The following is a 22,593-nucleotide window of genomic DNA, read 5'->3' on the forward strand; positions in this document are numbered from 1 at the left end:
ACCAAGAACCCGATGGTCACTCTGAAAGAGCTCCAGAGTTCTTCTGTGGAGAGGGAAGAACCTTCCAGAAGGACAACCATCTCTGCAGCACTCCACCAATCAGGCCTTTATGGTAAAGAGGCCAGACGGAAGCCACTCCTCAGTAAAAGGTACATGACAGCCCGCTTGGAGTTTGCCAAAAGGCCCCAAAAGGACTCGCAGACCATGAGAAACCATGAGAAACCATGAGAAACAAAATTATCTGGTCTGATGAAACCAAGATTGAACTCTTTGGCCTAAATGACTATTATCACGTCTGGAGGAAACCTGACACCATCCCTACGGTGAAGCAATGGTGCCGGCAGCATCATGCTGTGGGGATGTTTTTCAGCGGCAGGGACTGGGAGACTAGTCAGGATCGAGGCAAAGATGAACAGAGCAAAGTACAGAGAAATCCTTGATGAAAACCTGCTCCAGAGTGCTCAGGACCTCAGACTGGGGCGAAGGTTCACCTTCCAACAGGACAATGACCCCAAGACAGCGCAGGAGTGGCTTCGGGACAAGTCTCTGAATGTCCTTGAGTGGCCCAGCCAGAGCCTGGACTTGAACCTGATCGAACATCTCTGGAGAGACCTGAAAATAGCTGTGCAGTGACGCTCCCCATCCAACCTGATGGAGCTTGAGAGGATCTGCAGAGAGGAATGGGAGAAACTCCCCAAATACAGGTGTGCCAAGCTTGTAGTGTCATACCCAAGAAGACCGGAGGCTGTAATCGCTGCCAAATGTGCTTCAACAAAGTACTGAGTAAAGGGTCTGAATACTTATGTAAATGTGATATTTCAGTTTAATTTATATATATACATTTGCAAACATTTCTAAAAACCTGTTTTTGCTTTGTCATTATGAGGTATTGTGATGTCATTATGAGGTATTGTGATGTCATTATGAGGTATTGTGATGTCATTATGAGGTATTGTGATGTCATTATGAGGTATTGTGATGTCATTATGGTGTATTGTGTGTAGATTGATGAGGGGGGAAAAAACTATTTAATCAATTTTGGAATAAGGCTGTAACTTACCAAAATGTGTAAAAAGTCAAGGGGTCTGAATACTTTCAGAAGGCGCTGTACATGAGATAAAATAAGGAGACATAACTGACCGCAGTGATGCTGAAAGTCCTATTTAATCTATCTACCCAACCCCATGAGATAAAATAAGGAGAAATAACTGACCGCAGTGATGCTGAAAGTCCTATTTAATCTATCTACCCAACCCAATGAGATAAAATAAGGAGAAATAACTGACCGTAGTGATGCTGAAAGTCCTATTTAATCTATCTACCCAACCCCAGGAAGTAGCAGTAAGTTCAGCCTCATCACAACGTTGCCAGTTTGAAACGGGAGCGTTTCTGGGTTAGAGTGGAGTAACATAATAATGTATCGCCGTGCTCTATTACAATGGAAGGCATGAGGACATGTTGTTGGGTTTCTCTGGAGAAACTACATCTTCTGGTCACTGAACGCCTAAAACAAAATGCATTGTTGAGAAAATGCACTAAAAAAATGTAAACATTCAGCAGAAAGATGATGTCACTTAAAGCCTTACACACTGCTGGTTCTATTCTGTCTTCCCTTAAAGCCTTACACACTGCTGGTTCTATTCTGTCTTCACTTAAAGCCTTATACACAGCTGGTTCTATTCTGTTTTCACTTAAAGCCTTATACACAGCTGGTTCTATTCTGTCTTCACTTAAAGCCTTAGACACTGCTGGTTCTATTCTGTCTTCACTTAAAGCCTTACACACAGCTGGTTCTATTCTGTTTTCACTTAAAGCCTTATACACAGCTGGTTCTATTCTGTCTTCACTTAAAGCCTTATACACTGCTGGTTCTATTCTGTCTTCCCTTAAAGCCTTACACACAGCTGGTTCTATTCTGTCTTCCCTTAAAGCCTTACACACAGCTGGTTTTATTCTGTCTTCCCTTAAAGCCTTATACACAGCTGGTTCTATTCTGCTTTCCCTTAAAGCCTTACACACTGCTGGTTCTATTCTGTCTTCACTTAAAGCCTTACACACAGCTGGTTCTATTATGTCTTCCCTTAAAGCCTTATACACAGCTGGTTCTATTCTGTCTTCACTTAAAGCCTTACACACTGCTGGTTCTATTCTGTCTTCACTTAAAGCCTTACACACTGCTGGTTCTATTCTGTCTTCCCTTAAAGCCTTACACACTGCTGGTTCTATTCTGTCTTCACTTAAAGCCTTAGACACTGCTGGTTCTATTCTGTCTTCACTTAAAGCCTTATACACTGCTGGTTCTATTCTGTCTTCCCTTAAAGCCTTACACACAGCTGGTTCTATTCTGTCTTCCCTTAAAGCCTTACACACAGCTGGTTCTATTCTGTCTTCCCTTAAAGCCTTATACACAGCTGGTTCTATTCTGCTTTCCCTTAAAGCCTTACACACTGCTGGTTCTATTCTGTCTTCACTTAAAGCCTTAGACACAGCTGGCTCTATTCTGTCTTCCCTTAAAGCCTTACACACAGCTGGTTCTATTCTGTCTTCCCTTAAAGCCTTATACACAGCTGGTTCTATTCTGTTTTCCCTTAAAGCCTTACACACTGCTGGTTCTATTCTGTCTTCCCTTAAAGCCTTATACACAGCTGGTTCTATTCTGTTTTCACTTAAAGCCTTATACACAGCTGGTTCTATTCTGTCTTCACTTAAAGCCTTATACACTGCTGGTTCTATTCTGTCTTCCCTTAAAGCCTTACACACAGCTGGTTCTATTCTGTCTTCCCTTAAAGCCTTACACACAGCTGGTTTTATTCTGTCTTCCCTTAAAGCCTTACACACAGCTGGTTCTATTATGTCTTCCCTTAAAGCCTTATACACAGCTGGTTCTATTCTGTCTTCACTTAAAGCCTTACACACTGCTGGTTCTATTCTGTCTTCACTTAAAGCCTTACACACTGCTGGTTCTATTCTGTCTTCCCTTAAAGCCTTACACACTGCTGGTTCTATTCTGTCTTCACTTAAAGCCTTACACACTGCTGGTTCTATTCTGTCTTCACTTAAAGCCTTACACACAGCTGGTTCTATTATGTCTTCCCTTAAAGCCTTATACACAGCTGGTTCTATTCTGTCTTCACTTAAAGCCTTACACACTGCTGGTTCTATTCTGTCTTCCCTTAAAGCCTTACACACTGCTGGTTCTATTCTGTCTTCACTTAAAGCCTTAGACACTGCTGGTTCTATTCTGTCTTCACTTAAAGCCTTATACACTGCTGGTTCTATTCTGTCTTCCCTTAAAGCCTTACACACAGCTGGTTCTATTCTGTCTTCCCTTAAAGCCTTACACACAGCTGGTTCTATTCTGTCTTCCCTTAAAGCCTTATACACAGCTGGTTCTATTCTGCTTTCCCTTAAAGCCTTACACACTGCTGGTTCTATTCTGTCTTCCCTTAAAGCCTTATACACAGCTTGCTCTATTCTGTCTTCCCTCAAAGCCTTACACACTGCTGGTTCTATTCTGTCTTCCCTTAAAGCCTTATACACAGCTGGTTCTATTCTGTTTTCCCTTAAAGCATTATACACAGCTGGTTCTATTCTGCTTTCCCTTAAAGCCTTATACACAGCTGGTTCTATTCTGTTTTCCCTTAAAGCCTTACACACAGCTGGTTCTATTCTGTCTTCCCTTAAAGCCTTATACACAGCTGGTTCTATTCTGTTTTCCCTTAAAGCCTTATACACAGCTGGTTCTATTCTGTTTTCCCTTAAAGCCTTACACACTGCTGGTTCTATTCTGTTTTCACTTAAAGCCTTATACACTGCTGGTTCTATTCTGTTTTCACTTAAAGCCTTACACACTGCTGGTTCTATTCTGTTTTCACTTAAAGCCTTACACACTGCTGGTTCTATTCTGTTTTCACTTAAAGCCTTATACACAGCTGGTTCTATTCTGTTTTCCCTTAAAGCCTTATACACAGCTGGCTCTATTCTGGGCACTACTACTACCAGTTAACCGCACACTAACTAACAATGTTTTTGGTCCGTAACAGTGTTTTAGTACATTTTGACATTGAAAAATAGCTCTGTATATCTCACTGGAAAAATAGAGCTGTGAGGGTTGTGTGAAGATGAAAACAGATGTGTCCAGAAAGGAACCATGGGTCAGTCTCTAATGGCCAGGGAGGAGAGAGGAACCATGGGTCAGTCTCTAATGGCCAGGGAGGAGAGATGAACCATGGGTCAGTCTCTAATGGCCAGGGAGGAGAGAGGAACCATGGGTCAGTCTCTAATGGCCACGGAGGAGAGAGGAACCATTGGTCAGTCTCTAATGGCCAGGGAGGAGAGAGGAACCATGGGTCAGTCTCTAATGGCCAGGGAGGAGAGAGGAACCATGGGTCAGTCTCTAATGGCCACGGAGGAGAGAGGAACCATTGGTCAGTCTCTAATGGCCAGGGAGGAGAGAGGAACCATGGGTCAGTCTCTAATGGCCAGGGAGGAAAGAGGAACCATAGGTCAGTCTCTAATGGCCAGGGAGGAGAGATGAACCATGGGTCAGTCTCTAATGGCACCATGTTCCCTACATAGGGCCCTTAGGGGTCAGTCTCTAATTGCACCCTGTTCCCTACATAGGGCCCTTGGGGGTCTGTCTCTAATGGAACCCTGTTCCCTACATAGGGCCCTTGGGGGTCAGTCTCTAATGGAACCCTGTTCCCTACATAGGGCCCTTAGGGGTCAGTCTCTAATGGCACCATGTTCCCTACATAGGGCCCTTAGGGGTCAGTCTCTAATGGCACCCTGTTCCCTACATAGGGCCCTTAGGGGTCAGTCTCTAATGGCACCCTGTTCCCTACACAGGGCCCTTAGGGGTCAGTCTCTAATTGCACCCTGTTCCCTACACAGGGCCCTTAGGGGTCAGTCTCTAATTGCACCCTGTTCCCTACATAGGGGCCCTAGGGGTCAGTCTCTAATGGAACCCTGTTCCCTACATAGGGCCCTTAGGGGTCAGTCTCTAATGGAACCCTGTTCCCTACATAGGGGCCCTAGGGGTCCGTCTCTAATGGAACCCTGTTCCCTACATAGGGCCCTTGGGGGTCAGTCTCTAATGGAACCCTGTTCCCTACATAGGGCCCTTAGGGGTCAGTCTCTAATGGCACCATGTTCCCTACATAGGGCCCTTAGGGGTCAGTCTCTAATGGCACCATGTTCCCTACATAGGGCCCTTAGGGGTCAGTCTCTAATGGAACCCTGTTCCCTACATAGGGCCCTTAGGGGTCCGTCTCTAATGGCACCCTGTTCCTTACACAGGGCCCTTGGGGGTCAGTCTCTAATGGAACCCTGTTCCCTACATAGGGGCCCTAGGGGTCAGTCTCTAATGGCACCCTGTTCCCTACATAGGGCCCTTGGGGGTCAGTCTCTAATGGAACCCTGTTCCCTACATAGGGCCCTTAGGGGTCAGCCTCTAATGGAACCCTGTTCCCTACATAGGGCCCTTAGGGGTCAGTCTCTAATGGAACCCTGTTCCCTACATAGGGCCCTTAGGGGTCAGTCTCTAATGGAACCCTGTTCCCTACATAGGGCCCTTAGGGGTCAGTCTCTAATGGCACCATGTTCCCTACATAGGGCCCTTAGGGGTCAGTCTCTAATGGCACCATGTTCCCTACATAGGGCCCTTAGGGGTCAGTCTCTAATGGAACCCTGTTCCCTACATAGGGCCCTTAGGGGTCAGTCTCTAATGGCACCATGTTCCCTACACAGGGCCCTTAGGGGTCTTTGGTCAAATGTAGTGTAAGGAATAGGGTGCCGTTTTGGATGCAGTAAATTGCCTTTGTCCAGAAAGACATGGTCATTATGGTATAATAACATGGTTCCAGAAAGACATGGTCATTATGGTATAATAACATGGTTCCAGAAAGACATGGTCATTATGGTATAATAACATGGTTCCAGAAAGACATGGTCATTATGGTATAATAACATGGTTCCAGAAAGACATGGTCATTATGGTATAATAACATGGTTCCAGAAAGACATGGTCATTGTGGTATAATAACATGGTTCCAGAAAGACATGGTCATTATGGTATAATAACATGGTTCCAGAAAGACATGGTCATTATGGTATAATAACATGGTTCCAGAAAGACATGGTCATTATGGTATAATAACATGGTTCCAGAAAGACATGGTCATTATGGTATAATAACATGGTTCCAGAAAGACATGGTCATTGTGGTATAATAACATGGTTCCAGAAAGACATGGTCATTGTGGTATAATAACATGGTTCCAGAAAGACATGGTCATTGTGGTATAATAACATGGTTCCAGAAAGACATGGTCATTGTGGTATAATAACATGGTTCCAGAAAGACATGGTCATTATGGTATAATAACATGGTTCCAGAAAGACATGGTCATTATGGTATAATAACATGGTTCCAGAAAGACATGGTCATTGTGGTATAATAACATGGTTCCAGAAAGACATGGTCATTATGGTATAATAACATGGTTCCAGAAAGACATGGTCATTGTGGTATAATAACATGGTTCCAGAAAGACATGGTCATTGTGGTATAATAACATGGTTCCAGAAAGACATGGTCATTATGGTATAATAACATGGTTCCAGAAAGACATGGTCATTGTGGTATAATAACATGGTTCCAGGACTGTGGTCGAGGCCATGTAACATGACGATAAGAACATCTTTATAGTTTAATGAGTCTCGTTACTGAACCCTGAGATTTAACCAGCATCTTCCAACCAGCATCTGTATCTCCGCCATCTTTCTGATATCAGTACACCTTAAATCTGACCCCTCTGATATCAGCCATAATCACACCTTAAATCTGACCCATTTTACAGGTGTAGGATCTAAATTTGATCACCCTGTTTCAGGAGAACTTTCCTGCATTTAAAATGTGTCGTGTATTTTAGGTTTAAAATGTATTTTGAAGTTTGTAATTTCCACTTAGAAATGTCACACTTTATTTTCCCTTATTTTATATATTGATGTATTAACCTGCCCAACAATTACCATACATTATAATCCATATAATAATTAAAACATTTCCTGTTGCTGCCGGATTATTTTCCTGCTGTGGCAAACTGGCTCAAATTAAGATCCTACATCTGTACATCAGCCATATTGCACCTCAAAAGTTCAACCAAAGCCAAAGTGGGCTCAGACAATGTCACTGGTGCTTCAAGGCTGTTCTATTCAGTCACAGTCCCTCAATACTGCTCGCTGACAGTCACAGTCCCTCAATACTGCTCGCTGACAGTCACAGTCCCTCAATACTGCTCGCTGACAGTCACAGTCCCTCAATACTGCTCGCTGACAGTCACAGTCCCTCAATACTGCTCGCTGACAGTCACAGTCCCTCAATACTGCTCGCTGACAGTCACAGTCCCTCAATACTGCTCGCTGACAGTCACAGTCCCTCAATACTGCTCGCTGACAGTAAAGCACCCATGCAGAGTCCAACCTGCCATCTTTCCATCAGAAAGAAGAAGATTAATCAAAGAAATAGACAGCGAATTCACTCAAAACTAAAGTTCCCTTCCCGGGCTGAGGTGTTGTCTCTCGACCACTCCCAAACCCCAACATGGAGGAAACGTCACATGTGCTTCCCTTCTGGGGTTTCATGCTTCACTTCTCCTCAATCGTCATCAGCCATCTTTTTGCCATTTTAAAATGCACGTTCCTTCCTCAGAACAAATACAGATAAACTCTACTAAAACAACAACGTCAGATCACCAAGATCAAATGAACCGTAGAAACAATTTGGATACGGTTCATGAGGGTTACATTTCTCGTGTGTGTGTGTGTGTGTGTGCGTGTGTGTGTGTGTGTCTGACTGACTGACCATACATATAGCCCATCAACAACAACAACAACAACAACCCCCACCACCCACTCTCTCACCAGGAGAGGTGGATTCTGAGGTGACTAACAGACTCAGTTGTGTTTCTTCACTGAACCGCCCGTCGTTGTGTCGTGGTGGTTGTCTCGCGGGCTGAAGTCCGGGCAGAAGCCGTTGGTCTGAGGCTTGGCGTTGGGCGTGGCGTTGGGCTGGTGAGGACAGCCGTTACGGCCTGTATTGTCTGTGGACAGGTAGTCCTCACTGAAGTTTGGGTGATGCTCTGCAAAGCTCCTGAACTTGCCTGTCACCGCCACAGGGGGGCGCCAGACACAACGGTAAAGGTTATTCCAAGCAAGTTAAATACAGTAACCTACAATTAACACACCAGGAAAAACAAGTACATGTTTACAAAGATAGGTACACTCCTAATATTTACAAATGAACTAGAGACTACAGACGCAACATAACTGTGGGTAGCCTAGTGGTTAGAGCGTTGGACTAGTAACCAGAAGGTTGCAAGTTCAAACCCCAGACCTGACAAGGTACAAATCTGTCGTTCTGCCCCTGAACAAGGCAGTTAACCCCACTGTTTCCTAGGCCGTCATTGAAAATAAGAATGTGTTCTTAACTGACTTGCCTAGTTAAAAAAAAAAAAGGTTCCAAAACCACCCCAGGCGTATACTCCCAAGAGCAGCTAAACAAGAAGGTGACCCCAGTACAAGCTAAGAAGACAAGTAGTTTCTTACCAAAGGTGAGTTTCCCTGTGTCCTCTGTGTCGATAGCAGCGAAGAGACGTGAGACGTCGAGGTCAGCCACTCCCAACGCCGTCTTTAGGATGCAGGCCAACTCAGCCACTGTGATCGCACCGTCCTCCTCCGCCTCAAACATCTGGGATATATGCAAATAATTAACTAACACCACATTAGATGACCCTGACCCCTTTCACATCTCACTCACACCCATTGAGCCGGCTGGGCCCTCAGACCATCTGTTAAAATCGACACAGTCTACAACTCACACCATGGGTCATTAGTACGTCCTCTCAAATGGAAAATGGCAGAGATATCAGTGGTCGTAGGCCCTCTGAAAAGACACCTTGACAGAGCATGAAACCAGAGCTGGAGCAGAAAACGTACCCTGAAGGCCAGTTTCATGGTCTCCAGAGTTTTAGCAGGTCTGCATACAACCGATAAGGCGATGACATATTCTCTGATGTCTATCATGTTGTCTTCCTGCTGGAGGAGAAGAGAGAAGAACAGAGTGAAGAGTTACTGGTTAGAAGGAATCTGGCAAAGCACATGTCTAAATCTAATGTCTGAATCTAATGTCTAAATCTAATGTCTGAATCTAATGTCTAAATCTAATGTCTAAATCTAATGTCTGAATCTAATGTCTAAATCTAATGTCTGAATCTAATGTCTAAATCTAATGTCTAAATCTAATGTCTGAATCTAATGTCTGAATCTAATGTCTGAATCTAATGTCTCAAGTCTAAATCTAATGTCTAAATCTAATGTCTGAATCTAATGTCTAATGTCTAAATCTAATGTCTAAATCTAATGTCTAAATCTAATGTCTGAATCTAATGTCTGAATCTAATGTCTAAATCGAATGTCTGATTCTAATGTCTAATGTCTAAATCGAATGTCTAATGTCTAAATCGAATGTCTAATGTCTAAATCTAATGTCTAAATCTAATGTCTGAATCTAATGTCTAAATATAATGTCTAAATCTAATGTCTGAATCTAATGTCTAATGTCTAAATCTAATGTCTAAATCTAATGTCTAAATCTAATGTCTGTCTAAATCTAATGTCTGATTCTAATGTCTAATGTCTAAATCTAATGTCTAATGTCTAAATCTAATGTCTAAATATAATGTCTGAATCTAATGTCTGAATCTAATGTCTAAATCTAATGTCTAAATCTAATGTCTAAATCTAATGTCTGAATCTAATGTCTAAAATCTAATATCTGAATCTAATGTCTGAATCTAATGTCTGAATCTAATGTCTAGATCTAATGTCTGAATCTAATGTCTAAATCTAATGTCTGATTCTAATGTCTAATGTCTAAATCGAATGTCTAATGTCTAAATCTAATGTCTAATGTCTAAATCTAATGTCTAAATCTAATGTCTGAATCTAATGTCTAAATATAATGTCTAAATCTAATGTCTAAATCTAATGTCTAAATCTAATGTCTGAATCTAATGTCTAAATCTAATGTCTAATGTCTGAATCTAATGTCTAAATCTAATGTCTAAATCTAATGTCTGAATCTAATGTCTAAATCTAATGTCTGATTCTAATGTCTAATGTCTAAATCTAATGTCTAATGTCTAAATCTAATGTCTAAATCTATTGTCTGAATCTAATGTCTAAATCTAATGTCTAAATCTAATGTCTGATTCTAATGTCTAAATCTAATGTCTAAATCTAATGTCTGATTCTAATGTCTAATGTCTAAATCTAATGAATCTAATGTATAAATCTAATGTCTGAATCTAATGTCTAAATCTAATGTCTGAATCGAATGTCTAAATCTAATGTCTAAATCTAATGTCTAAATCTAATGTCTGAATCTAATGTCTAATGTCTAAATCTAATGTCTAAATCTAATGTCTGAATCTAATGTCTGAATCTAATGTCTAAATCTAATGTCTGAATCTAATGTCTAAATCTAATGTCTAAATCTAATGTCTAAATCTAATGTCTGAATCTAATGTCTAAATCTAATGTCTAAATCTAATGTCTAAATCTAATGTCTAAATCTAATGTCTAAATCTAATGTCTAAATCTAATGTCTGAATCTAATGTCTAAATCTAATGTCTAAATCTAATGTCTGAATCTAATGTCTAAATCTAATGTCTGAATCTAATGTCTAAACCTAAAGTCTAAATCTAATGTCTGAATCTAATGTCTAAATCTAATGTCTAAATCGAATGTCTAAATCTAATGTCTAAATCTAATGTCTAAATCTAATGTCTGAATCTAATGTCTAAATCTAATGTCTAAATCTAATGTCTAAATCTAATGTCTAAATCTAATGTCTAAATCGAAAATCTAAATCTAATGTCTATATCTAAATCTAGTGTATAATGTCTAAATCTAAGTCTAATATAAACATCTAATATCGAACTCTGTATTTCAATATTAAAATACACAATATAGGGAACATATATTTCTGTTTTCTGAGTTTTGGGAAGTTGAGAAACTTGTAACTTCGGCCTTCAAAGCTTCTAATGGGATGATATTATATTCAGTGCGTTTCCTCACCTCGTTGAAGAGGGAGAAGATGTCTCTGAGCATGTCTGACACAGGGACATCAAGGTAGTGGGCAAAGTCTTCCAGACCCAGCTTCTCTCCCTCCATCTTCCTGGCTCTGTTCCCAAACTCCTGCAGTACCTTCTCCACGTTCTGGGGCTTCAACCTGGACAGGTAACATCAACACGTGAATACAGTCTCCACGTTCTGGGGCTTCAACCTGGCCAGGTAACATCAACACGTGAATACAGAGTCTCTACATTCTGGGGTTCAACCTGACCAGGTAACATTAATACAGTCACTACATTCTGGGGTTCAACCTGACCAGGTAACATTAATACAGTCTCTACGTTCTGGGCTTCAACCTGACCAGGTAACATTAATACAGTCTCTACATTCTGGGGTTCAACCTGACCAGGTAACATTAATACAGTCTCTACATTCTGGGGTTCAACCTGACCAGGTAACATTAATACAGTCTCTACATTCTGGGGTTCAACCTCACCAGGTAACATTAATACAGTCTCTACATTCTGGGGTTCAACCTGACCAGGTAACATTAAGACAGTCTCTACATTCTGGGGTTCAAGCTGACCAGGTAACATTAATACAGTCCCTACATTCTGGGGTTCAACCTGACCAGGTAACATTAATACAGTCTCTACATTGTGGGGTTCAACCTGACCAGGTAACATTAATACAGTCTCTACATTCTGGGGTTCAACCTGACCAGGTAACATTAATACAGTCTCTACGTTCTGGGGTTCAACCTGACCAGGTAACATTAATACAGTCTCTACATTGTGGGGTTCAACCTGACCAGGTAACATTAATACAGTCTCTACATTCTGGGGTTCAACCTGACCAGGTAACATTAATACAGTCTCTACATTCTGGGGTTCAACCTGACCAGGTAACATTAATACAACCTCTACATTCTGGGGTTCAACCTGACCAGGTAACATTAATACAGTCTCCACATTCTGGGGTTCAACCTCACCAGGTAACATTAATACAGTCTCTACATTCTGGGGTTCAAGCTGACCAGGTAACATTAATACAGTCTCTACATTCTGGGGTTCAAGCTGACCAGGTAACATTAATACAGTCCCTACATTCTGGGGTTCAACCTGACCAGGTAACATTAATACAGTCTCTACATTCTGGGGTTCAACCTGACCAGGTAACATTAATACAGTCTCTACATTCTGGGGTTCAACCTGACCAGGTAACATTAATACAGTCTCTACATTCTGGGGTTCAACCTGACCAGGTAACATCAATACAGTCTCTACATTCTGGGGTTCAGCCTCACCCCAGTCTCCGGACCAGCTTGGCGAACTCCAGCAGGCAGGTGTCAACAGGGAGTCTGAGTTGACCCTCAGCCATGGCCAGTTGACAGTCTTCAAACGAGTAGTCAGTAATGGAGATGTCCAGGGCCCTGGAGAGGAAGGATAGAGACTTAAAACAGAGTGTGAACTAGGATACGGTCTGATATACAGGCCTCTAACCAGTAGTCCAGTGTTTTCAGAAGCGGTCCTCGTGACCCTCAGCCGTTTCATACATTTCTTCTATTCCAACATTTACTCACAACTGATTCAACTAGTCAAACAATCAGCAAGTCCCTGATCTGTTGAGTCTAGGGGTGATGGGGCCATCTAGAGCCCTGAGGAACAGTGGACAGACTAGAGCATGAGGAGAGAGTTAACCAGTAGTCTGTGATGGGGCCATCTAGAGCCCTGAGGAACAGTAGACAGTTAGACTAGAGCATGAGGAGAGAGTTAACCAGACTAGAGCAAGAGGAGAGAGTTAACCAGTAGTCTGTGTTGGGGCCATCTAGAGCCCTGAGGAACAGTAGACAGACTAGAGCATGAGGAGAGAGTTAACCAGACTAGAGCATGAGGAGAGAGTTAACCAGTAGTCTGTGATGGGGCCATCTAGAGCCCTGAGGAACAGTGGACAGACTAGAGCATGAGGAGAGAGTTAACCAGTAGTCTGTGTTGAGGCCATCTAGAGCCCTGAGGAACAGTGGACAGACTAGAGCATGAGAAGAGAGTTAACCAGTAGTCTGTGTTGAGGCCATCTAGAATCAACAAACTAGAAGCTGTTGAACTGAAATATACACCAGCCACACATTTGACTAACATACTTTAGTATCCTACAGTCTCTAGGCTGGTGTTTCTAAGCACGGCAGCCTGAAGGCTGAGGCATCTGGCAGGCCCAGCGAAGACCAAGTGTGTGTGTGTGTGTGTGTGTGTGTGCGTCTGTGTGTGTCTGTGTGTGTGTCTGTGTGTCTGTGTGTGTGTCTCAGGACTCACTTGGCCATCAGGCGCCTGACGTTGTGAGCAAACAGTGCTGGGTTGTTCTTCTCCTCTTCTGATGGAGTGTAGACAGGAAGAAACTGAGGAGAGAAGAAGAAGACAGAACCCTGTGATGTCACTCCTCTATGGGAAGTCAAGTGGGAAACGGCTAAAGCAATAACAACTGAGATGATATGGGCTCCAAAAGGGAAGAGAGAGACTACACTCTCCCTAACACTCTTCTAGACATACTGTAACTACAGTCCATTGGTACAGCAAAGTGAAGCCTGTCTGTCGGGAACAACAACAGGTGTTTCTGCTGTCAGTCTCAAAGTCTTTTCAGAAAGGCCAAGGTAACATGGGCTGAGGTCCTCTAACTGGGCTAAGAGAAAAGGGACAGAGCAGTGGAACTAGGGCAAGGGACAGAGCAGTGGAACTAGGGCAAGGGACAGACCAGTGGAACTAGGGCAAGGGACAGAGCAGTGGAACTAGGGCAAGGGACAGACCAGTGGAACTAGGGCAAGGGACAGAGCAGTGGAACTAGGACAAGGGACAGAGCAGTGGAACTAGGGCAAGGGACAGAGCAGTGGAACTAGGGAGCAAGGGACAGACCAGTGGAACTAGGGGCAAGGGACAGAGCAGTGGAACTAGGGAGCAAGGGACAGAGCAGTGGGACTAGGGAGCAAGGGACCGAGCAGTGGAACTAGGGAGCAAAATTACACGATACCCGAGACCCGTGACGATCACATCAGATCCCGACCCAAGACCTGTGACATTATTTAGAATTCTGGATCAGGAGCCGCTTGGGTCCCGGACTGGGTACAGGGTATACGGGTACAGGACCTGCCCGGGTCCCGGACTGGGTACAGGGTATACGGGTACAGGACCCGCCCGGGTCCCGGACTGGGTACAGGGTATACGGGTACAGGACCTGCCCGGGTCCCGGACAGGGTACAGGGTGTACAGGACCGCCCGGGTCCCGGACTGGGTACAGGGTATACGGGTACAGGACCTTCCCGGGTCCAGGACTGGGTTCAGGGTATACGGGTACAGGACCTTCCCGGGTCCAGGACTGGGTTCAGGGTATACGGGTACAGGACCTTCCCGGGTCCAGGACTGGGTACAGGGTATACGGGTACAGGACCTTCCCGGGTTCAGGACTGGGTTCAGGGTATACGGGTACAGGACCTTCCCGGGTTCAGGACTGGGTGCAGGGTATACGGGTACAGGACCTTCCCGGGTCCAGGACTGGGTACAGGGTATACGGGTACAGGACCTTCCCGGGTTCAGGACTGGGTACAGGGTATACGGGTACAGGACCTTCCCGGGTCCAGGACTGGGTACAGGGTATACGGGTACAGGACCTTCCCGGGTCCAGGACTGGGTTCAGGGTATACAGGTAAAGGTAGATCCATGAGGACCTGTGGTTTTTTTAATATCTCTGATCAAAACAAGTATTCCTGACATGTGGTAGATGCAACACGCCAGCATGGCCTGTGAGGCCTGCACTCACCTCAATGATGAACTCATTGTGCAGCTGGCACAGTGTGAGCCACAGGATCTTAAACCTGCAATAAAATAAATAAAACAATGACATTGTCACATCAAGACATTATGTTTACAGCGCGGGACATCGATATCATCAAGTCATAGTGAATACCAAAACAGTCAGATCACAAGGAGAAGTGTATAAATTAATTTGAATGTGTGTGTTTGATTTAACCGTCTAAAAGCAGGTCATATGGTAGTGGACAGAGAAGTGGGGTGGTAGGTAGCCTGTTCCTAGGGACGTCATTGAAAATAAGAATTTGTTCTTTAACTGACTTGCCTAGTTAAATAAAGGTAAAAATAAAATAAAATAAAGTGAGAATTCTAGCAGCCAGAAAAGTAGTCTCACAGGAGAAAGTGATGTGAAGGTTCTGGAAGAGAATTAACAGCTCTGTTCACTGTTTCCTGTTCTGGGCTGGCTGTGACCTGCTAACAGCACAGAGACAGTATTGTCTCTACTGTAGTGGAAGACTGACTGAGCACACAGCCAAAACAACATCACTACCATGATGCATTAGAAAGTAGAACAAAACACATCCCAATTCAGCCTGTGGCTTTATACAGAGACAAGGACAGCTTTCTCTCAGTCACAGTTTCCTGTATTTTGGCCATCAGAGTTCTGAGTTAACTGGACCATCTAGATTATACAGTAGAACTAATATCCTCAGTCCAGTCCAGTAGAGGTATGAACACTGGACCATCTAGATTATACAGTAGAACTAATATCCTCAGTCCAGTCCAGTAGAGGTGTGAAAACTGGACCATCTAGATTATACAGTTGAACTAATATCCTCTCAGTCCAGTCCAGTAGAGGTGTGAAAACTGGACCATCTAGATTATACAGTAGAACTAATATCCTCTCAGTCCAGTCCAGTAGAGGTATGAAAACTGGACCATCTAGATTATACAGTAGAACTAATATCCTCAGTCCAGTCCAGTAGAGGTGTGAAAACTGGACCATCTAGATTATACAGTAGAACTAATATCCTCAGTCCAGTCTAGTAGAGGTGTGAAAACTGGACCATCTAGATTATACAGTAGAACTAATATCCTCTCAGTCCAGTCCAGTAGAGGTATGAAAACTGGACCATCTAGATTATACAGTAGAACTAATATCCTCAGTCCAGTCCAGTAGAGGTGTGAAAACTGGACCATCTAGATTATACAGTAGAACTAATATCCTCTCAGTCCAGTCCAGTAGAGGTATGAAAACTGGACCATCTAGATTATACAGTAGAACTAATATCCTCAGTCCAGTCCAGTAGAGGTGTGAAAACTGGACCATCTAGATTATACAGTAGAACTAACATCCTCTCAGTCCAGTCCAGTAGAGGTATGAAAACTGGACCATCTAGATTATACAGTAGAACTAATATCCTCAGTCCAGTCTAGTAGAGGTGTGAAAACTGGACCATCTAGATTATACAGTAGAACTAATATCCTCTCAGTCCAGTCCAGTAGAGGTGTGAAAACTGGACCATCTAGATTATACAGTAGAACTAATATCCTCTCAATCCAGCCCAGTAAAGGTGTGAAAACTGGACCATCTAGATTATACAGTAGAACTAATATCCTCAGTCCAGTCTAGTAGAGGTGTGAAAACTGGACCATCTAGATTATACAGTAGAACTAATATCCTCTCAGTCCAGTCCAGTAGAGGTATGAAAACTGGACCATCTAGATTATACAGTAGAACTAATATCCTCAGTCTAGTCCAGTAGAGGTGTGAAAACTGGACCATCTAGATTATACAGTAGAACTAATATCCTCTCAGTCCAGTCCAGTAGAGGTATGAAAACTGGACCATCTAGATTATACAGTAGAACTAATATCCTCTCAGTCCAGTCCAGTAGAGGTATGAAAACTGGACCATCTAGATTATACAGTAGAACTAATATCCTCAGTCCAGTCTAGTGGAGGTGTGAAAACTGGACCATCTAGATTATACAGTAGAACTAATATCCTCTCAGTCCAGTCCAGTAGAGGTATGAAAACTGGACCATCTAGATTATACAGTAGAACTAATATCCTCAGTCCAGTCCAGTAGAGGTGTGAAAACTGGACCATCTAGATTATACAGTAGAACTAATATCCTCTCAGTCCAGTCCAGTAGAGGTATGAAAACTGGACCATCTAGATTATACAGTAGAACTAATATCCTCAGTCCAGTCCAGTAGAGGTGTGAAAACTGGACCATCTAGATTATACAGTAGAACTAACATCCTCTCAGTCCAGTCCAGTAGAGGTATGAAAACTGGACCATCTAGATTATACAGTAGAACTAATATCCTCAGTCCAGTCTAGTAGAGGTGTGAAAACTGGACCATCTAGATTATACAGTAGAACTAATATCCTCTTAGTCCAGTCCAGTAGAGGTGTGAAAACTGGACCATCTAGATTATACAGTAGAACTAATATCCTCTCAGTCCAGTCGAGTAGAGGTGTGAAAACTGGACCATCTAGATTATACAGTAGAACTAATATCCTCTCAGTCCAGTCCAGTAGAGGTGTGAAAACTGGACCATCTAGATTACAGTAGAACTAATATCCTCTCAGTCCAGTCCAGTAGAGGTATGAAAACTGGACCATCTAGATTATACAGTAGAACTAATATCCTCAGTCCAGTCCAGTAGAGGTGTGAAAACTGGACCATCTAGATTATACAGTAGAACTAACATCCTCTCAGTCCAGTCCAGTAGAGGTATGAAAACTGGACCATCTAGATTATACAGTAGAACTAATATCCTCAGTCCAGTCTAGTAGAGGTGTGAAAACTGGACCATCTAGATTATACAGTAGAACTAATATCCTCTCAGTCCAGTCCAGTAGAGGTATGAAAACTGGACCATCTAGATTATACAGTAGAACTAATATCCTCTCAGTCCAGTCCAGTAGAGGTGTGAAAACTGGACCATCTAGATTATACAGTAGAACTAATATCCTCTCAATCCAGCCCAGTAAAGGTGTGAAAACTGGACCATCTAGATTATACAGTAGAACTAATATCCTCAGTCCAGTCTAGTAGAGGTGTGAAAACTGGACCATCTAGATTATACAGTAGAACTAATATCCTCTCAGTCCAGTCCAGTAGAGGTATGAAAACTGGACCATCTAGATTATACAGTAGAACTAATATCCTCAGTCTAGTCCAGTAGAGGTGTGAAAACTGGACCATCTAGATTATACAGTAGAACTAATATCCTCTCAGTCCAGTCCAGTAGAGGTATGAAAACTGGACCATCTAGATTATACAGTAGAACTAATATCCTCAGTCCAGTCCAGTAGAGGTGTGAAAACTGGACCATCTAGATTATACAGTAGAACTAATATCCTCTCAGTCCAGTCCAGTAGAGGTATGAAAACTGGACCATCTAGATTATACAGTAGAACTAATATCCTCAGTCCAGTCTAGTGGAGGTGTGAAAACTGGACCATCTAGATTATACAGTAGAACTAATATCCTCTCAGTCCAGTCCAGTAGAGGTTTGAAAACTGGACCATCTAGATTATACAGTAGAACTAATATCCTCTCAGTCCAGTCCAGTAGAGGTATGAAAACTGGACCATCTAGATTATACAGTAGAACTAATATCCTCTCAGTCCAGTCCAGTAGAGGTGTGAAAACTGGACCATCTAGATTATACAGTAGAACTAATATCCTCTCAGTCCAGTCCAGTAGAGGTTTGAAAACTGGACCATCTAGATTATACAGTAGAACTAATATCCTCTCAGTCCAGTCCAGTAGAGGTATGAAAACTGGACCATCTAGATTATACAGTAGAACTAATATCCTCTCAGTCCAGTCCAGTAGAGGTATGAAAACTGGACCTTCCAGGGCAGTAGAGAGACACCACTATGCCTGGCAACGACCTGTACTTCAGGGATCAGTCATTTGTAGTGTAATTAAAGTGTACTCACGCTCCAGGCCCCTGCCACGTCCAGGTGATTGTGTCCTGGCATGGGACAGGAGAGACACAGAACTTACTAAGACACAACATTATTCATCCAGGCAAGAAGTATAAAAACACAAGGTCACAACAACAACAACAACAACAACAACAACAACAACAACAACAACAGCTTAGTTATCAGGTATACAGTAGTTTGTGGTTTAATTGGTTACCAGGTAGTTAGTGGTCTTGACCACTTGCTGTTTAGTCCCAGGGCTATAGGAGAGACTGACTGTCCACTGTGTGGTCCCAGGGCTATAGGAGAGACTGACTCCCTGCTGTGTGGTCCCAGGTCTATAGGAGAGACTGACTCCCTGCTGTGTGGTCCCAGGGCTATAGGAGAGACTGACTCCCTGCTGTGTGGTCCCAGGGCTATAGGAGAGACTGTCTCCCTGCTGTGTGGTCCCAGGGCTATAGGAGAGACTGACTCCCTGCTGTGTGGTCCCAGGGCTATAGGAGAGACTGACTGTGTGCTGTGTGGTCCCAGGGCTATAGGAGAGACTGACTGCCTGCTGTGTGGTCCCAGGGCTATAGGAGAGACTGTCTCCCTGCTGTGTGGTCCCAGGGCTATAGGAGATACTGACTGCGTGCTGTGTGGTCCCAGGGCTATAGGAGAGACTGTCTCCCTGCTGTGTGGTCCCAGGGCTATAGGAGAGACTGACTGCCTGCTGTGTGGTCCCAGGGCTATAGGAGATACGGACTGCGTGCTGTGTGGTCCCAGGGCTATAGGAGAGACTGACTGCCTGCTGTGTGGTCCCAGGGCTATAGGAGAGACTGACTGCCCACTGTGTGGTCCCAGGGCTATAGGAGAGACTGTCTCCCTGCTGTGTGGTCCCAGGGCTATAGGAGAGACTGACTGCCTGCTGTGTGGTCCCAGGGCTATAGGAGATACTGACTGCGTGCTGTGTGGTCCCAGGGCTATAGGAGAGACTGACTGCCTGCTGTGTGGTCCCAGGGCTATAGGAGAGACTGACTGCGTGCTGTGTGGTCACAGGGCTATAGGAGATACTGACTGCGTGCTGTGTGGTCCCAGGGCTATAGGAGAGACTGACTGTGTGCTGTGTGGTCCCAGGGCTATAGGAGAGACTGACTCCCTGCTCTGTAGTCCCAGGGCTATAGGAGAGACTGACTGCGTGCTGTGTGGTCCCAGGGCTATAGGAGAGACTGACTGCCTGCTGTGTGGTCCCAGGGCTATAGGAGAGACTGATTGCCTTCTGTGTGGTCCCAGGGCTATAGGAGATACTGACTCCCTGCTGTGTGGTCCCAGGGCTATAGGAGAGACTGACTGCCTGCTGTTTAGTCCCAGGGCTATAGGAGAGACTGACTCCCTGCTGTTTAGTCCCAGGGCTATAGGATAGACTGACTCCCTGCTGTTTAGTCCCAGGGCTATAGGAGAGACTGACTGCCTGCTGTTTAGTCCCAGGGCTATAGGAGAGACTGACTACCTGCTGTTTAGTCCCAGGGCTATAGGAGAGACTGACTCCCTGCTGTTTAGTCCCAGGGCTATAGGAGAGACTGACTACCTGCTGTTTAGTCCCAGGGCTATAGGAGAGACTGAGTGCGTGCTGTGTGGTCCCAGGGCTATAGGAGAGACTGACTGCGTGCTGTGTGGTCCCAGGGCTATAGGAGAGACTGACTGCGTGCTGTGTGGTCCCAGGGCTATAGGAGAGACTGACTACCTGCTGTTTAGTCCCAGGGCTATAGGAGAGACTGAGTGCGTGCTGTGTGGTCCCAGGGCTATAGGAGAGACTGACTACCTGCTGTTTAGTCCCAGGGCTATAGGAGAGACTGACTGCCTGCTGTGTGGTCCCAGGGCTATAGGAGAGACTGAGTGCGTGCTGTGTGGTCCCAGGGCTATAGGAGAGACTGACTCCCTGCTGTGTGGTCCCAGGGCTATAGGAGAGACTGAGTGCGTGCTGTGTGGTCCCAGGGCTATAGGAGAGACTGAGTGCGTGCTGTGTGGTCCCAGGGCTATAGGAGAGACTGACTGCCTGCTGTGTGGTCCCAGGGCTATAGGAGAGACTGACTGCATGCTGTGTGGTCCCAGGGCTATAGGAGAGACTGACTGCCTGCTGTGTGGTCCCAGGGCTATAGGAGAGACTGACTGCGTGCTGTGTGGTCCCAGGGCTATAGGAGAGACTGACTGCGTGCTGTGTGGTCCCAGGGCTATAGGAGAGACTGACTGCGTGCTGTGTGGTCCCAGGCATCACTGATGGATGCCTCCATGTGTCCAGATCCCATTCAGCCCAGCGGTTTACAGACAGAGCCCTAGCTCTAACACTAACACAATCAGACCTCAGTAAAGGGCACATCAAGTCAACCCCAGGAGGTTTTCCAGGAAGTCCCCATGAAACCCTGCTCAAGGTGGGTGGGGGGGATATCACACAGCTTAGCCAGACCGCACAACAAATCACAGAACAACTAAATCAGTTCTCTGTTCTCACAGTTATATCCGTAACAGAGAGAGAGATTCAGACAGACAGGGCTGATGCTCTTCTCAGCAGGGAGGGTGTTTACCAACCAGCCTGGCTGTTGTGGTGTGCTGCTGCTGTGTTCTATTGTGTTGCTAGGTGTTATGTTGCGTTGCTAGGTGTTGTATTGGGTTGCTAGGTGTTGTATTGCGTTGCTAGGTGTTGTATTGGGTTGCTAGGTGTTGTATTGCGTTGCTAGGTGTTATATTGTGTTGCTAGGTGTTATGTTGTGTTGCTAGGTGTTATATTGTGTTGCTAGGTGTTATATTGTGTTGCCGTGTTGTTGTGTTGCTAGACGTTGTATCGTGTTGCTAGACGTTATATTGTGTTGCTAGGTGTTATATTGTATTGCTAGATGTTGTATTGCGTTGCTAGGTGTTATATTGTGTTGCTAGGTGTTATATTGTGTTGCTAGGTGTTATGTTGTGTTGCTAGATGTTGTATTGTGTTGCTAGGTGTTATATTGTGTTGCTAGGTGTTATGTTGTGTTGCTAGATGTTGTATTGTGTTGCTAGGTGTTATATTGTGTTGCTAGGTGTTGTATTGTGTTGCTAGGTGTTATATTGTGTTGCTAGGTGTTATATTGTGTTGCTAGGTGTTGTATTGTGTTGCTAGGTGTTATATTGTGTTGCTAGGTGTTATATTGTGTTGCTAGGTGTTATATTGTGTTGCTAGGTGTTGTATTGTGTTGCTAGGTGTTATGTTGTGTTGCTAGGTGTTGTGTTGTGTTTGCTTTCTTACCATTTTATTGGGGTATTTTATCACCACAGGCTGAACTGGCACCGCTGGGATGAACGCTCCTGTGTGACAAGACAGAAACCAACACCATTACACACACTGGACTACAGTCCCCTAAAACTAAGAAACTAGAATATTCTAGACCGCATACAAGGGCCTCGGCCCACGGCGACAGTGGCTAACCCAGATGTAAAATGTCCGTCCGCACGACTGGAAGTGGATCAAAGCATCCGCCAAATGGAATATATTATTATAATTATTGATATATTCATGTCCATTCAAATATAGTCATGAAGCTCCTTCTCATCCGTTTGTCCAATCAGAAACATGCCGTCCTGTGCAGAATATGTCACGGAATCCTCTGATTGGAAGAGAACTGAACATCTTTCAGTTAGACAGTGGTGATTGGTCTGATCTCAGCTCCTGAGCGGTCAGTTAGACAGTGGTGATTAATCTGA

At 44.2% G+C, this 22,593-nt stretch overlaps 1 protein-coding gene across 2 annotated transcripts in view; it reads right to left on the reverse strand.

Moving 5' to 3' along the window:
• Positions 1-6,021: 6,021 nt before the first annotated feature.
• Positions 6,022-22,593, reverse strand: part of LOC139396658 (lysophosphatidylcholine acyltransferase 1-like) — a 55,952-nt gene continuing 39,380 nt past the window's right edge. The window contains exons 6-14 of one of the 2 annotated variants that reach the window (XM_071143594.1): positions 22,139-22,197; positions 18,895-18,929; positions 14,942-14,996; positions 13,447-13,529; positions 12,444-12,569; positions 11,141-11,294; positions 8,998-9,093; positions 8,608-8,749; positions 6,022-8,162 (exon numbers count right to left, since the gene is read on the reverse strand). In XM_071143594.1, coding sequence (XP_070999695.1) covers positions 7,957-8,162; positions 8,608-8,749; positions 8,998-9,093; positions 11,141-11,294; positions 12,444-12,569; positions 13,447-13,529; positions 14,942-14,996; positions 18,895-18,929; positions 22,139-22,197 — 956 coding nt within the window. In that variant the 3' untranslated portion in view covers positions 6,022-7,956. Of the gene's footprint in view, positions 8,163-8,607; positions 8,750-8,997; positions 9,097-11,140; positions 11,295-12,443; positions 12,570-13,446; positions 13,530-14,941; positions 14,997-18,894; positions 18,930-22,138; positions 22,198-22,593 lie in introns of both variants that reach the window. The other variant, XM_071143593.1, reaches the window with a different exon arrangement.

This window comes from Oncorhynchus clarkii, unplaced genomic scaffold, assembly GCF_045791955.1.
Source record: "Oncorhynchus clarkii lewisi isolate Uvic-CL-2024 unplaced genomic scaffold, UVic_Ocla_1.0 unplaced_contig_11573_pilon_pilon, whole genome shotgun sequence".
Classification (NCBI taxonomy): Eukaryota; Metazoa; Chordata; class Actinopteri; order Salmoniformes; family Salmonidae; genus Oncorhynchus; species Oncorhynchus clarkii.